The following is a 14,464-nucleotide window of genomic DNA, read 5'->3' as shown; positions in this document are numbered from 1 at the left end:
TATTTTTTTTTTGTATAGTATACTTGTGTGTGTACATATATTTATATTATTTGTTAATAATTATATTGTCTAATTTTTTATGTCAAATGGGTATCTATCCAATTGTATTTTGTCATGTCATAATGTACTCAAACATTAAGATATGAAAAAGTTGGTTTAAATTTTTTAAATGATACAGTATGATATATTTGACTATACAATATACATCATTCTAAAAGTTAAAATTGAAGGATAATTTGGGAACTTCTTGTTAATCAACCTAACAACTCTGAGCATTCAAGTATCTTCTATAGTCAATTTAAGTTAACTTGAGGGTCTCAACAAATCTTCACATCACGATTTATTGAATGGAAAAAAATTGAAGATTCAAACTGTTTGAGAGCTGGTTCAAATTTTATTAATTTGAAGTTTTGAATTTTTTTGTTTGAATAATTCAAAATGCGTGGTTAAATTATAGTTTGAATTGCCGTTTTAGATTTTAATTTAAACAAAGCATAAAATTCGAGTTTGTATTTAATATGTGAGAAAAACAGAAAGAGTAGACTCCTTTTTAATATTTAAAAATGATTTAAACTGTTGAATATAAAGAGAAACTAAATTTTAAGTTGACCATTTTAAGAATCATCCAAGGAATTAATTCATATTTATCCAATAGTCTCCCATTGCAGAGCAGCTAATTCCTCTGCCAGACTATCATTTTTACCTAATAAAATATTGGATATCCCTTGAAATACCAAATTTGTTTTCAATTATACCTTATTGCTGATATAAGTTGCAGAGTCCAGTAGCATCACAATAATTATGTGCATGAATCAACGGAATTTATGGGCCACTCATATGGTAAAATTTATACAAACCCCACCCAACAAAAGTAGAGATGGATTATTTGCCTCGTTCATTTCACCGATTTGAGTTTTTAGTTTTAACTTTTTACAGTAAAAAGTTCTCAGAAAATGTCACATCTAATTTTTTTTACTACAGTGAAAAGCTCTCAAAAAATGTCATATCTCAACTCGAATTAAAAATTCAAATCCGTAAAGTGAATGAAGCCATAAAAAATTAGCAATAAAATCATGGAAATACGATTTCTTTTCCTTAATTAGCTCATTCATTTTCGCATCAGACCTCAAAGGATCAGATCTCCGGCAAGGCTACTTGGAAATGCATATCTAATTAATTAATTAATTAATTAAAATTGCTATCTAATTACTTTATTAAAATTTCTCCTAGTTAAAAAGAAAATCTACCTGAATCAGGGTGGGATTTATGTTATATATTCTTAAATATCGCACCTTTAAAGGAAACATAATATCTGCAAGGAAAATTTAGTAAAGAGTATTAGAATAAAGTTCTTGAAAGCTATATTATTCTAAAAAAAAAAAAAAAATCCTCAAAAGGTACCAATTTTGTATTCGGTATTAATCCTGCCCCATCTTTTTCTATCTGCTCATGTCAAATGGTATCTATTTCAGCAAAAAACAAATTTAATTTCAATTAGAACTTTACAAATTTAAAAAATTAATATTGAAATGTCATAAATCTATCTTAACGACTTGGGTATTTGTTTATATCAAACATATTTTTAAATCTATCTTAACGACTTGGGTATTTGTTTATATCAAACATATTTTTAAATAAAAAATCAAAATTTCCCCGGTCAATTTCTGCTAAATGGGACAAGTATTCTTGTTCTAATTTATTGAAAAGAAAATCTAGAATCCCCCAAACCATATTGATTAGTTGATATTTATCCACCAAAAAAAAAAAAAGTGCCTCTCGCCCGGCTTGCCCTTTTTCTCCAACTTTTGGTCCCTTCTTGAAAATACCACTTTTTTTTTTTTTTTTTAGAATTTGAAATACCACTTTTTTTTTTTCCTAATAAATGAATTACATAATCCCCCAAACCATGTTGATATTTATCGGAAAAAAAAAGTGCCTCTCGCCAGGCTTGCCCTTTTTCTCAATACCGCCTTTTTTTTTTGAGAATTTGAAATACCACTTTTTATTTTTCAATAAATGAATTACATAATCCCCAAACCATGTTGATATTTATCCGCAAAAAAAAAAAAAAGTACCTATCGCCCGGCTTGCCCTTTTTCTCCAACTTTTGGTCCCTTCTTGAAATACCACCTTTTATTTTCCAATAAATGAATTACATAATTTTCTAGAAAAAAAAGAATTATACATATTATAAGTTGCACTAGAAAAAAAAAAAAGAATTACACATATTATAAGTTGCACACTCTGATTGTATTGGAATAATGATGTGCATGAATCGGAGGAATTTAATTTATGGACCACGTTATAGATGGTACAGAATTTACATATCCAATAATCCAAGGTAACAAAAGGAAGGCCAAAAAAAAAAGTGCAAAAAAAAAAATCTTAAAATTATTGTGAAATTTGGTTTTTCTTTTTTGGAATTCTTTTTTTATTTGTTTTTCCTTTTTCGTGTCGGTATGACGTGTGTATTCGGTAGGGACGCTTAAACCTCGGATAGTTTTTAGCTTCGGACAGCTTACGTGGCGCTTTGTTTGACGGCCGTACTTGTTTCAATGATCGAACGATAAGCGGCTGATGTTGACGTTTTAATGATGCCTGACGTATGTGCTGTAAAACGTTGACATGAGTTCCTGTCTTTTTCTTTACCCAAAAAAAAGTACCTGTCGTTTTCTTTTTCTTTTGCTTGGGTTTTTTTTTTGTCCAGTTTGGGGCTAAACAGTAAACATAGCTGTCGTTTCTCTTTCTCTCTTCAGGCGTCAAATAACAATCCACAAATAATTGAAAAAAAAAAAAAATCTGCTAAGGTGGATAAGACTCGTTCATTTTATTAATTTTATTAATTTAAAATTTAAAATTTAAATTTTATTATAATAAAAATTTCTTTAATTCGTTGATTTGAGTTTTTAATTTAAGTTGAGATGTGATTTTATATGAAAGTTTTTTACTATAGCAAAAAAGTTAAATGTGACTGTTCTTAAGAGCTTTTTATTGTAGCAAAACTGGAATTCTAAACTCAAATCAGTGAAATGAAAGGACTTAAAATTTTTTTAAAATAGTCACATTTAACTTTTTTATTACAGTAAAAAGTTCTCATATAAAGTCACATCTCAACTCGAATTAATAAACTAAACGGGCCCAAAGCAAATTAGTATTGTAATTTTTTTTTCTAAATATTACGGCATCCGTTTCTAAATTTAAGTTAAGAAGTGATTTTATGTGAATTTTTTTTAATATAATAAAAAAATTAGATGTGATTTTTTATGAGATTTTTTAATTATAATAAAATTTAAATTAAAAATTTAAATTGATAAAATAAAAAAAGTCTTGTAATTATTTTATGATAACGTAAGGAGGACAAATAATATGAATCTATCAACTTGAAGGCTGAAGCCCCTTTTCACGTGAATGGTTAATACTTTATAGAGACTTGGGAGCACATCAATCGTCATGCACCAGAAATAATATGAAAGGACAAGAAAAACCATGTTTTTCTTTTCTTTTTTTTTTTTTGGTCTAAGAAAAACAAACACGGACATTTTCAATTTTCTTCTTTTACTTGTTTACTTTTTCAGAGGAAAAAGTTAGTTGTATCATAATGAATGAGCTCGATTTGGTTGTGCAATTTGAATAGGTAAGATGGGCAATTAATTTAAATCTAGAAATTAAAGTGCATAATGGTACTGCCATTTCACGTTTCCATGATAATGATGCCTGAGTTAAAATTGATTAAAAGATACAGGTGCATCAAAATTTTGATGTTCACATACACCTTTTCGTTTAATTACTAATTTTTTTTCTCATGATTATTAATTAGAAATATGAGTTATCACGCACAATTGATTAAAATCTGTAAAATCATGTCCGCAAATAATATCTACAAATACTTGCAGTATTAATATAGTGATGAATCCACATTTGTCTCTAATAACAATACTCTCAAAAAATGATGGTGGGGTGGTGAATTTTTATTTTTAAGGGTCGGAATGGACTAAAAATTTCGAACAAAAATTACGATTCTTTTTTAGGCTTTGTTCAGTTTATTAATTTTAGTTTTTAATTTGAATTGATTTGTAATTTTATGTTATGACTTTTAACTGTAGTAAAAAAAGATAAAAGTGATTTTTTATGAGAACTTTTAACTGTAATAAAACTGAATTTAAAAACTCGAATCAATAAAATGAACGAGACCTTAATTTATTTTTTATTTTATTCTGAATCAACCAGGTTTGTAATAGAATTTAATTCACTTGTAAGACTCCGTTCATTTCATCGATTTGAGTTTAAAATTTGAGTTTTACTACAGTAAAAAGCTATAAGAAACAGTCACATCTAACTTTTTTACTACAGTAAAATTTTTTTACATAAAATCACATCTTAACTCGAATTAAAAATTCAAATCAGCGAACTGAACGGGCCTTAATAGACACATCTTAATCAAATTCATTCAAACACATCGTAATGTTGTACTAGGCGACCAAGAAAATGAACGGCCTATAATCAATCACAAATATTCAACGTGGTGCATTTTTCCTTTATTTTTCAGTTATTGTGGCGACCAGACGCCGATGAATGGCTTTCCCGAATCTCGGTGCGCGAATATAGAATCTGCTTCGTCTTTAATAGGATAAAATTTTTCGCACCGATAATATCAAATTTATTATTGGTACTTATTTATTTATCCAAAAAAAAATATCCACATTAATTATGGCAGGTTTAATTGGACTGTAAATATCACGGGAAGGGTTGACGGTAAATCCGGAACTGAACACGAATTCCAATTTGATTAAGTTCGAGCAACATGTAGGGGAAATTGTGATAATATTTTCTAACAGAAAAAAAAAGGAAATTTGTGATAATATTTTCAAAGTTGATTGTATACGTGTGGGGGCTACGTAGCCTGCCGTTTGCGTGTCTTTATAATGGCATTGTGGAAAAATGTTCAGCTGCATACGTGACAACTATCACCCACCAATCAAGTTCGCCAAGAAGGGCATTAAAATATGGTATATGTAAGGGCCGTATAATTCACTTATTTAAATTTTTAATTTAAAAATATAATTTTATATAAATTTTTTTTATTGTAATAAAAAAATTAAATATGATTATTTTTAAAATTTTTTATTATAATAAAACTCGAATCGGTAAAATAAAAAGGACTTAAGTTTTTTTTTTATTTTATTATTTCGAATCATAATTTAAATTTTTGTAATAATATTGTTTTTATAAAAATTTAAATTTTACTTTTTATGTTATAATATTTTCTCACATAAATTATTTTTCAACTTAAATTAAAAACTCATACCAATGAAACAATCTAGACCATAATGTATCAAAAGAAGAATTTTATCGTAGAAAGAAAACATTGTTTTATGGAGTTTTTTTTTTATAAGATACGAATAAAGATATAATGTGTTTAAAATGTTACTTTTTTTTATTAAATTTTATATAATTTTTATAAGGTGATTTGGAAATCTCATATTCATTGAGCAAATTTCATATTAACTAAGTAAATCCGCTTTATTATTGATATATCTAATTATTTACTAAAATAAGAAAAAATGAACTAGTTATTAAATATTAAACTTTTATAACATTAATTAATTACGATGTTCACGTGACTTAACTTAACAATAACGTGTACTCTCTTATATTTAAATATAATTATAAAGAACGTGTACTACTAAAGAAGGTGTTTTTTCTTTTTCATCAAAATTCCATTATTTTTATGAAAAAATAATTAAGTCTACATATGTAAAAAGAAAGAAACATCAACTTGAATTAAAACGGTAACGTAAAATTTTCTTAAGAAAAGAAAGGTTAACGTGAAAATCCATCTAATTTTCATTTTTTTTTTATAAAAAAAATCACCTTCCATAGGACTTAGGAGTTTGTCCGAAAATAGAAAATACGTACTAGGTCTAGCATAAAGAAAAAAAAATTCAATACAACGTATGAGAAAGTTTATTGGGCACAGAAGGCAGCTACGGTGGGAGTGAGGACCAGAGGATTCCCTAGTCTTTATCAGGGCTACCGCATCTCGTTTAGTGGGCTTTAGAATTTCTCTCGTCCGGGGGTTGACCAGGGATAGGATCTAACCCTGGTTAAGTCTAACCATGGTTAAATCTCTGGTTAACAAATCCTTTAAAAGGGGACAATCGGGCTGCTTCGTAACTCCACCATTCCCTCGTTTGCTTTCAACACAAAAACCATTTACCGTATTTCACTTTGATGGTTTCTCACTCCCTTTATTCCTTGTTCCTCATTTCTCATTAGCCTTTTTTTTTTTTTTTTTTTTTTTTCCCATTTTCTATTTTCTTTCATTTTCTTTCCTCATTTCCCACCTCCCAAACACAGGTCTCCTCTCTCTCTCTCTCTCTCTCTCTCTCTCTCTCTCGTCATTATAGTACTATGCTTTAATATTTTCTCACTTTGATGAAATCCGTGGCTATAATTTGCGTCGTCCTTTTGACCCCAAACCAAAATTACAATGACCAAATATATAACATATATATTATAAGATTTCAAAGACGAAAATTTTCGCCACACTTTGCTCGAGCTTTTTTATGTTTTTATTTTTGCTCGAACAAAACAGGATTATTAGTGTCATCCAGTCGATATTAAACCAATATTACTCGAAGGACGGAGGGGATAAGCTAGTTTTGTTACAAAGCCTATATAAAAAAAAAAGGACACTTAAACTAAAAAAAAGTGCTACCGAGCAAAGCCTTAAATATACTAAATATGTCCTTTTGTTTTAATTATTTTAATTATTATCTAAATTAGAGTTTTCTCTTTTTGTGATGATGATGATTCAGAAATGGCGGCGAACGGGAACGGAGAGTTCAGCTTCGGGAAGGGGACGGCGAGGAACGGGCTGTCGAAGATCCAGACGCAGAAGAAGAACAACGGGATATGCCACGACGACAGCGCGCCGCCGGTGAAGGCGCAGACGATCGACGAGCTTCACTCTCTCCAGAAGAAGCGGTCGGCGCCCACCACGCCCATTAAGGGTGCCCAGGGCCCCGTCGCCGCTCCCCCCATCTCCGACGAGGAGCGCCAGAAGCAGCAGCTCCAATCCATCAGGTAAATTATTAAATACTAAAATATTAATCGGACACGCGACGCTCAAATTAAAAAAAAAAACAAAAGTATGATTTTGCTCAAAATCTAAAAAATAAAAATAAAAATAAAAAAGGGGAAAAATCTTGCACACGGCGGGTATAGCGGAAGACTGAGGCGTGGGACCCAGTTTTTGAGTTTGTTGGACCTGTTAGTGATGGTCAGATGGAGTATTGGAGTGTTTTTGATTGGGACGGTGGGACCCTTCGCGAAAAAGCAAAAAAGAAAAAAAATTGAAAAAAAGGGGAAGTGGGACCCACTTAATATAATTTTGTGTGTGATTTATAAATTTAGAATTATTATTTAAAATTATTTTTAATTTATATGTATTTTTTTTTTAAAAATACCGTAATAAGATAAATTATAGTTTAAATTATGATACGAATATTTACAATAAACACCCTATAAGCGACGCGTTTTAAGATACGGGTTGGGGGATTTGCCGTTTGAGTCGGTCTTTTTTTTTTTTCCGAGAATCCATAAGAAAAAAAGGGGACCCACTTGTGGGGTAATTTTTCCACGTCATAGTCCCTGTGATTTTCCTAGTAATATTTTCTACGCAAAGAATTTTTACCCGGGATTTATTTTATTTTATTTATTAAAATTAAATAAATAATATTGCTACGTGAATAATTTTTTTTTGACAGTGCATCTTTGGCATCGCTGACGAGAGAGACTGGGCCGAAGCTGGTGAAGGGAGATCCGGCGAGGAAGTCCGAGACACCGAAGGTTTCACACGTGTCGCATAACTACTTCACGTGTCCCACCATCAGCGTTAGCGACAGTGCCTTGAAGTTCACTCATGTTCTCTACAACCTCTCCCCCGCAGGTAAAAAAATAACAATGAGGAAAAAAATACTATAATAAAAAAAATAAAATGTAAATTTTTATTAGAAAAAATTATTATCTTAAAAATTTAAATTATGTTTTCGAACTAATAAATCAAACGACTTTAATAATAATAATAATAACCATAAGCACATACGCTTTTTATATATTTGTATTATTATTTTTTAAAAATATATATTTATTTAACGTGATTTTAAACAAATTCCATGCTTATAAATTTGAACTACAAAAGAATATCGTTTCTTTGCCATAAATAGCAAAAAATTTATCCATATAATATGATATTTTTACCACCATCTTAAAAATTCTGCAAATATCTCATTTTAATTTTGATAGAAAAAACGTGTTTTCTAGGGTCTAAATAAATATGGATCACTAGCTCGTGAAAGAAATGTTATTTTTTTAGGCAATGAATATTTTCATTAAAGCATATAAATTAGGCGGTCCAAGAAAATCTGAGCTTTTTTATTTTCTTTTTCCTATAAAATCTTTAATCATTTATCATCACCGTTGGTAGACCAAGAATTGCCCACCACCATTGTTCTATTTGAATATTTTAGATTTCCTTTTCCTGTTTATTCAATTAACCCTTTTTTCCTTTGATATGGTATTTAATACCGCTAGTAGTACCTTCCTTGGTTTTTCACCCTCTTTTGAGTATCCTTATCATGGCCGGCAAGATCTTGGATTTTCCATGAGATAGAGATAGTGGTCAATCACGTGTTACATGAAAGAAAGTACGTAAAAAGTGTAATATTACGTAATAGTACATACGTAGAACGAATATGGCACAAAGCTATCTAGTGTATATATATATACATGTATATATATATATATGTAGTGGATGAGACTATATTGAGTTTGTATGTGGTGCAGAGCTATATGAGCAGGCGATAAAATATGAGCAAGGGTCGTTTATCACGTCAAATGGGGCATTGGCTACACTCTCAGGAGCCAAGACAGGTCGGTCCCCAAGAGATAAACGCGTTGTCAAGGATGAGACCACTGAGGATGAGCTTTGGTGGGGAAAGTAAGGCGGTGTTTGGAGTTATTTTTGTTTCTGTTTTTTTTTTTTTGTATTTTTCGAGAAAAAAATGAAAATAAGAGAGAAACGGCGTTTGACATAATTAAAAATAAAAAAACGGAAATGAAAATGAGAGAGAAATGAAGTCGTTTTTCATTTTTTATTTCCGTTTTCTCCTCTCTCGAGTAGAGAGAGAGACATTAATGAATTTTTTTTATACTGAAAAAAATCTCTTGATAAAACTATTAAATACATTTTTAAAAATGATTTATGTTTAAGATTGAAAATGTTTTTATTTCTATTTTCATACAAAAAATAAAATCATTTTAGAATAAATTTCAAATGCACCCCAAGTTTCTTTTCTTTAATCACCACTCCACTTCTCTATTTATTTATTTAATTTTGTTTTGTTTTTCTCTTTAATGTATTTTTTTTATGATTGATAAAGATTGAGCTCTATTAATTACGTCTAAACTTTTTGGTCAGGGGTTCACCTAACATTGAAATGGACGAGCATACATTTTTGGTGAACAGAGAAAGAGCTGTGGATTACTTGAACTCTTTGGACAAGGTCATATTCCGTGTCTATAGATTTTACTATTAATATATTTTTATCCCTCCATTAATAAAGTGTCTCTATTAGGCACCACAATTATGTGAAGTGTCAAATTTTTTATCCCACAACAAAAAAAGTATTTAATACTTTTATAAATTATTAGTCATATTTATTGATTATCATATCAGTGATTAGTAGAAATAATTATTTTAATATACGAAGGTCATATTAATAAATTTTTTTTGAGTGGTGAAATTCTTATTAACTACTAAAATATATTTTGTTATAAGTGTCAATTAAAAAAAAATTAGTTGTCTGAATTTAATAACCATTTATACATTTTTGGCTTTTGGCGATAGTGAAATATGGTGATGGAATCTTTCTTGTCGTTTCTCTATATTGGGGCCAAGAGACTCCTGATCCGTCGGGAGAAGCAATGTTGTCGTTTACTATATAATTTTCCTCATCCACGTTTTAAGCGGTGCTCTTTTTTTAATATTTTATTATTATTATTATTAATTAATGTTACTTGCGAGCAAGTCAACCTGGAAAATTATGAATTGGGTCACATATAGGAATTAGGAAGTGTCATACTTTGTTTAGACTTTAGGTGGGGGGGGGGAGGAAATTAAAGGTTCATGAATGTTTACTTGGTTCAGAAGGCCACCAGCTATTTATTTAGGACCTTTCTTGCTTAATGAATAACTCGGTCATTATTCAATTTTGATTAATCTAGTAGCTCAATAAATCATTTAAAATTTGAGTAAATTGCATCGTTGCATCTCATTCGTTGTTTGCATAATCGACCCCGAATTTTTAATTTTGATAAATTATATCTTAAGTTTTAAGTGACTTTTGTTTTAAGGGTTCTGCCTAATTTTGGATCAGGGTTCTGCCTAGTTTAGGATCATGGTTATTGGTTCTGCTACAGTGTTTTTCTCTCATAAAAAATTTAAATTTTAAAAATCAGAATCATGAAACTGGGTTTTGAACCCATGAACCGAAAATGTATTCTAAACTCCATATGGCAGCTGATGGTTACCTGAAAATTTTGTTAAAACTTTTCAGGTATTTGTGAACGACCAATTTCTCAACTGGGATCCGGAGAACAGAATCAAAGTTAGGATTGTATCTGCCAGGGCTTACCATTCCCTGTTCATGCACAACATGTAAGTAAATAATAAAAAAGTACCATACTCACAACACTGTGTTTGTGATCTGTGCCCCCCCTTTTTCACAGGGTCTTAAGCCAACCAGATAAGTCTCCTAAACGTTTTAACATAATCTTTTCGAATTAATCAGTCCCCAGGACTAAAATGAAAAAAAGAAAAAATATGAAAGGTTATAATAAGATAATAGTGTACAAACAACAAGCAACAAAAAATGGATAACTGGGTGGGTGGCAGGTGTATCCGACCCACTCCTGAAGAGCTGGAGAATTTTGGTACTCCGGACTTCACTATATACAATGCTGGCCAGTTCCCGTGTAACCGTTACACACACTACATGACATCCTCCACTAGCATAGACCTTAATCTTGCTAGGCGGGAAATGGTCATCCTCGGCACTCAGTACGCCGGGGAAATGAAGAAGGGTCTTTTCAGTGTTATGCACTATCTCATGCCTATGCGTCAAATCCTCTCCTTGCATTCTGGCTGCAATATGGGGAAAGATGGAGATGTTGCCCTCTTCTTTGGACTCTCAGGTATAGTATTATCATCATCCCGCGGCCAGGATATCGCGGTGGGTCCCACACAAACGTTGTTCTTCGCTACTATGTCTTGTTGCCCCCCTAATCTATCTGAATTTCCTCTTCTTGATGTTGTTGTTGTTGTGACGTGAATTTTTATGTATGTGTGCTTTTTCTGGTCTTGTATTTCAATTTGTGCTAATGAGTACCTTTTCTGTGTTTTTGTTTTGCAACTTTTTTTTTTTTTTTTTTTAAAGGTACTGGGAAGACAACTCTGTCTACTGATCACAATAGGTACTTGATTGGAGACGATGAGCACTGTTGGAGTGAGAATGGCGTGTCGAATATTGAAGGCGGTTGCTACGCGAAGTGCATTGATCTTTCGAGGGAGAAGGAGCCTGATATTTGGAATGCCATCAAATTTGGAACTGGTAAAAGTAGTTCTAAATTTGTGTCTTGACCGATTCAGTTTATGAATGATGTGAAATTGATGTTTTTTGTGCTCTTGCAGTTTTGGAGAATGTGGTGTTTGATGAGCATACTAGGGAGTTGGATTTTTCTGACAAATCTGTCACAGGTAGTTTGTTGCTCTTTTGGCTTTTAATGCAATATCTATTAGTATTTTTGAATTATTCTCACTGAAAATCGACAAAGAAAAAGATAAGTAATGAGTTGGCCTTACTGATGGAAAATTTTACTTGGATTTATTAATTATAAACATGATTTTCAAATGAAATTTCAAAAGGTTTCATATTCGTTATCACTTAAAGTCATATTAATCTGTTAAATCATGTACTTGGATCATTAGTTATAGCTTGATTAAGATTAGATTTGACCTTGAATGGTAGCACGTGTAACTAAATGATGCCAAGAAAGTGTTGACCTCATTTTGTTCCCTTTTTTAAATGCAAAAACACGATTGACCTCAACTAAATTTTAATTATTTATGCACTAGTTTGGGTCATTTTGACCTTAATTATTGACAGTTTATCCACTTGTTTAATCCGGTAAGCTAAGCTTAGGTCGGCTTAATTAGCTTTTCCAAGTATCTATCTTCATAGGGTTAATAGGTCTTTAATTGAGGATAAGGTATAACGAACACATGATAATTCCCCTTGTTTAGATTTTTAGTTGTTCGACGCAGGGATGAAAAATTCAAAAGAAAATTGTACTTATATTAACTAGGATATGAAATATGGTACTGGTAGTGCTCTGTTTTTAACCGCTAGATTTTGCCATGATTTTGATCAATTTAATGTTCACTCCTAATCCTACCATAAAAAGCTGCATATAATTTTTCAACTAAACCAGTCAGGAGTGTTTCTAATAGTTAGTTTTCTGTTTGCAGAGAATACTAGAGCAGCCTATCCTATAGAGTACATTCCCAATGCAAAGATACCATGTGTTGGTCCACACCCAAAGAATGTAATCCTTTTGGCCTGTGATGCATTTGGTGTGCTTCCACCAGTTAGCAAGCTGAGCCTAGCACAGACCATGTACCATTTCATCAGTGGCTACACGGCTTTGGTAAACTTCTCAACAATTTCACAAAAAAGGGTATTTTTTTTAAGCGAAAAATTACTTTTTAAGTTGGCTAAACCATTTGTCATAATGAACCCAGGTCGCTGGGACTGAAGAGGGTGTCAAGGAGCCACAGGCGACGTTCTCCGCCTGCTTCGGTGCTGCATTTATTATGCTGCATCCCACCAAGTATGCAGCCATGCTGGCTGAGAAGATGCAGAAACATGGTGCCACAGGATGGCTTGTCAACACTGGCTGGTCCGGCGGAAGGTATAACATTGTAAAATTATATCAGTAAAATCATTGATTAGAATTAGTATCTAGTAATTTATGGAAAATGATGTGTCATCATGAGAGAGAGAAAAAAAAGGTCTCATGACATGTCATGAACGGTAGAACATTTCTTTTGTTGTATGTGTCATTGTTCTCAATTTATTTAAGCTGCAAAAACTGTACTAAACACTATCTCCTCTCTGTCTAACCCTGCAGCTATGGTTCGGGGAATCGCATCAAGCTTCCTTACACTCGGAAAATCATCGATGCCATACACTCCGGAAGCCTCCTGAAGGCGAATTACAAGAAAACTGAGGTGTTTGGAGTTGAGATCCCCACTGAGGTTGAAGGAGTGCCTTCAGAAATCCTGGACCCAGTTAACACTGTAAGTTGGCCATTTTCCCTTCTTTTTTGCTCATCTTTTAAGTTCATATAACTCTCTTGACTTGATTGGACTTTGTGTATTTCTTTTTCAGTGGTCTGATAAGAAGGCTTACAAGGAGACACTGCTGAAGCTTGGTGGGCTGTTCAAGAGGAACTTTGAGACATTCACAAACTACAAGATTGGCAAGGACAACAAGCTCACTGAAGAGATCCTTGCTGCTGGACCTAATTTTTAAACCATGGGTTGAAAAAGAAGAAGAAACAAGAGAAGAGACTTCCTATATGGCACTAGAATTTGTGGTAGTTTTGGGTTCAAGGGAGTGAAAATAAAAGAGTTTGTTCTGAGTTATTATGTATAATCAAACTGTGGTTTATTCCCAACACCCAACCAAGAAAAAAAAAAAGAAGTGGGTCTATTGATATGTAAAATGGTTGATGTAATTTGATTTGTTGGTTAAAATTTTAGATCAAGAATGGGTCGTCTCTTGTACTACTGGTTCATAAACGGTGAAATATCAGTTGAACTATCCAACATTGACCAAGGCTTTTTTGGCTTTCTCCGTTTTTAATATAAAACACAAGCTAACATATGACTTGTGAAACATTGTTATCTGCAGTACTTCAGAGAATTATCACCAGAAGGGATAGACTGTGGTAGTGACTCTTTGTTTGTGATTTATTGTTAACTTGGTTTATCACTAAAAAATAAATTTTAAAAAAAGAGAGGAAAAAACGTGGTTTATCTTTGATTGATTTGGTGATAAACCAGTATCAGGAAGTGATAATTAAGCAATACATTAGTGATTTGATCAATGTAAAAACCCAGCAAAAGAATGGCGCCATTTAACTGAAGAAGAACAATTCAAACATAAATTTAAAAGGTATGCTAAAAGGGGTCATCCATCTATTTTTTCAATGATAACTCAAAATTGATATAAAATTTAGGATTAGAGTTGGTGTTTACTCAAAAACTGCACTACAACAAGAGACAATAATAGCAAAACATAAACTAGAAACATTAAATAGTCATGATGACAATAATATG

General features: G+C 31.8%; 1 protein-coding gene across 1 annotated transcript; it reads left to right on the top strand.

Annotated features, from left to right (window-relative positions):
- The first annotated feature begins 6,184 nt into the window (after nt 1–6,184).
- LOC21399168 (phosphoenolpyruvate carboxykinase (ATP)) lies at nt 6,185–13,974 on the top strand. Its single transcript, XM_010106807.2, has 13 exons — nt 6,185–6,357; nt 6,819–7,086; nt 7,770–7,951; nt 8,848–9,001; nt 9,482–9,566; nt 10,620–10,720; nt 10,958–11,256; nt 11,499–11,672; nt 11,753–11,818; nt 12,590–12,768; nt 12,863–13,032; nt 13,252–13,420; nt 13,512–13,974. Exons 2-13 carry the CDS (start codon nt 6,821–6,823, stop codon nt 13,653–13,655), a joined length of 1,989 nt encoding a protein of 662 aa, XP_010105109.1. The 5' UTR covers nt 6,185–6,357; nt 6,819–6,820; the 3' UTR covers nt 13,656–13,974.
- Nucleotides 13,975–14,464: the final 490 nt, after the last annotated feature.

Source organism: Morus notabilis, unplaced genomic scaffold (assembly GCF_000414095.1).
Source record: "Morus notabilis unplaced genomic scaffold, ASM41409v2 Scaffold502, whole genome shotgun sequence".
Taxonomy (NCBI): Eukaryota; Viridiplantae; Streptophyta; class Magnoliopsida; order Rosales; family Moraceae; genus Morus; species Morus notabilis.
Note: the sequence above shows the minus strand (reverse complement) of the source record. Positions and strands in the feature narration are given on the sequence as shown.

Excerpts from the sequence above, each read along its gene's own strand:
- LOC21399168 (XM_010106807.2), top strand. The coding sequence starts at position 6,821 with ATGGCGGCGAACGGGAACGGAGAGTTCAGCTTCGGGAAGGGGACGGCG. Across the intron at positions 11,257-11,498 it reads CCTCTTCTTTGGACTCTCAG|GTACTGGGAAGACAACTCTG; the intron begins GTATAGTATTAT and ends TTTTTTTTAAAG. Across the intron at positions 11,819-12,589 it reads TTCTGACAAATCTGTCACAG|AGAATACTAGAGCAGCCTAT; the intron begins GTAGTTTGTTGC and ends TTCTGTTTGCAG.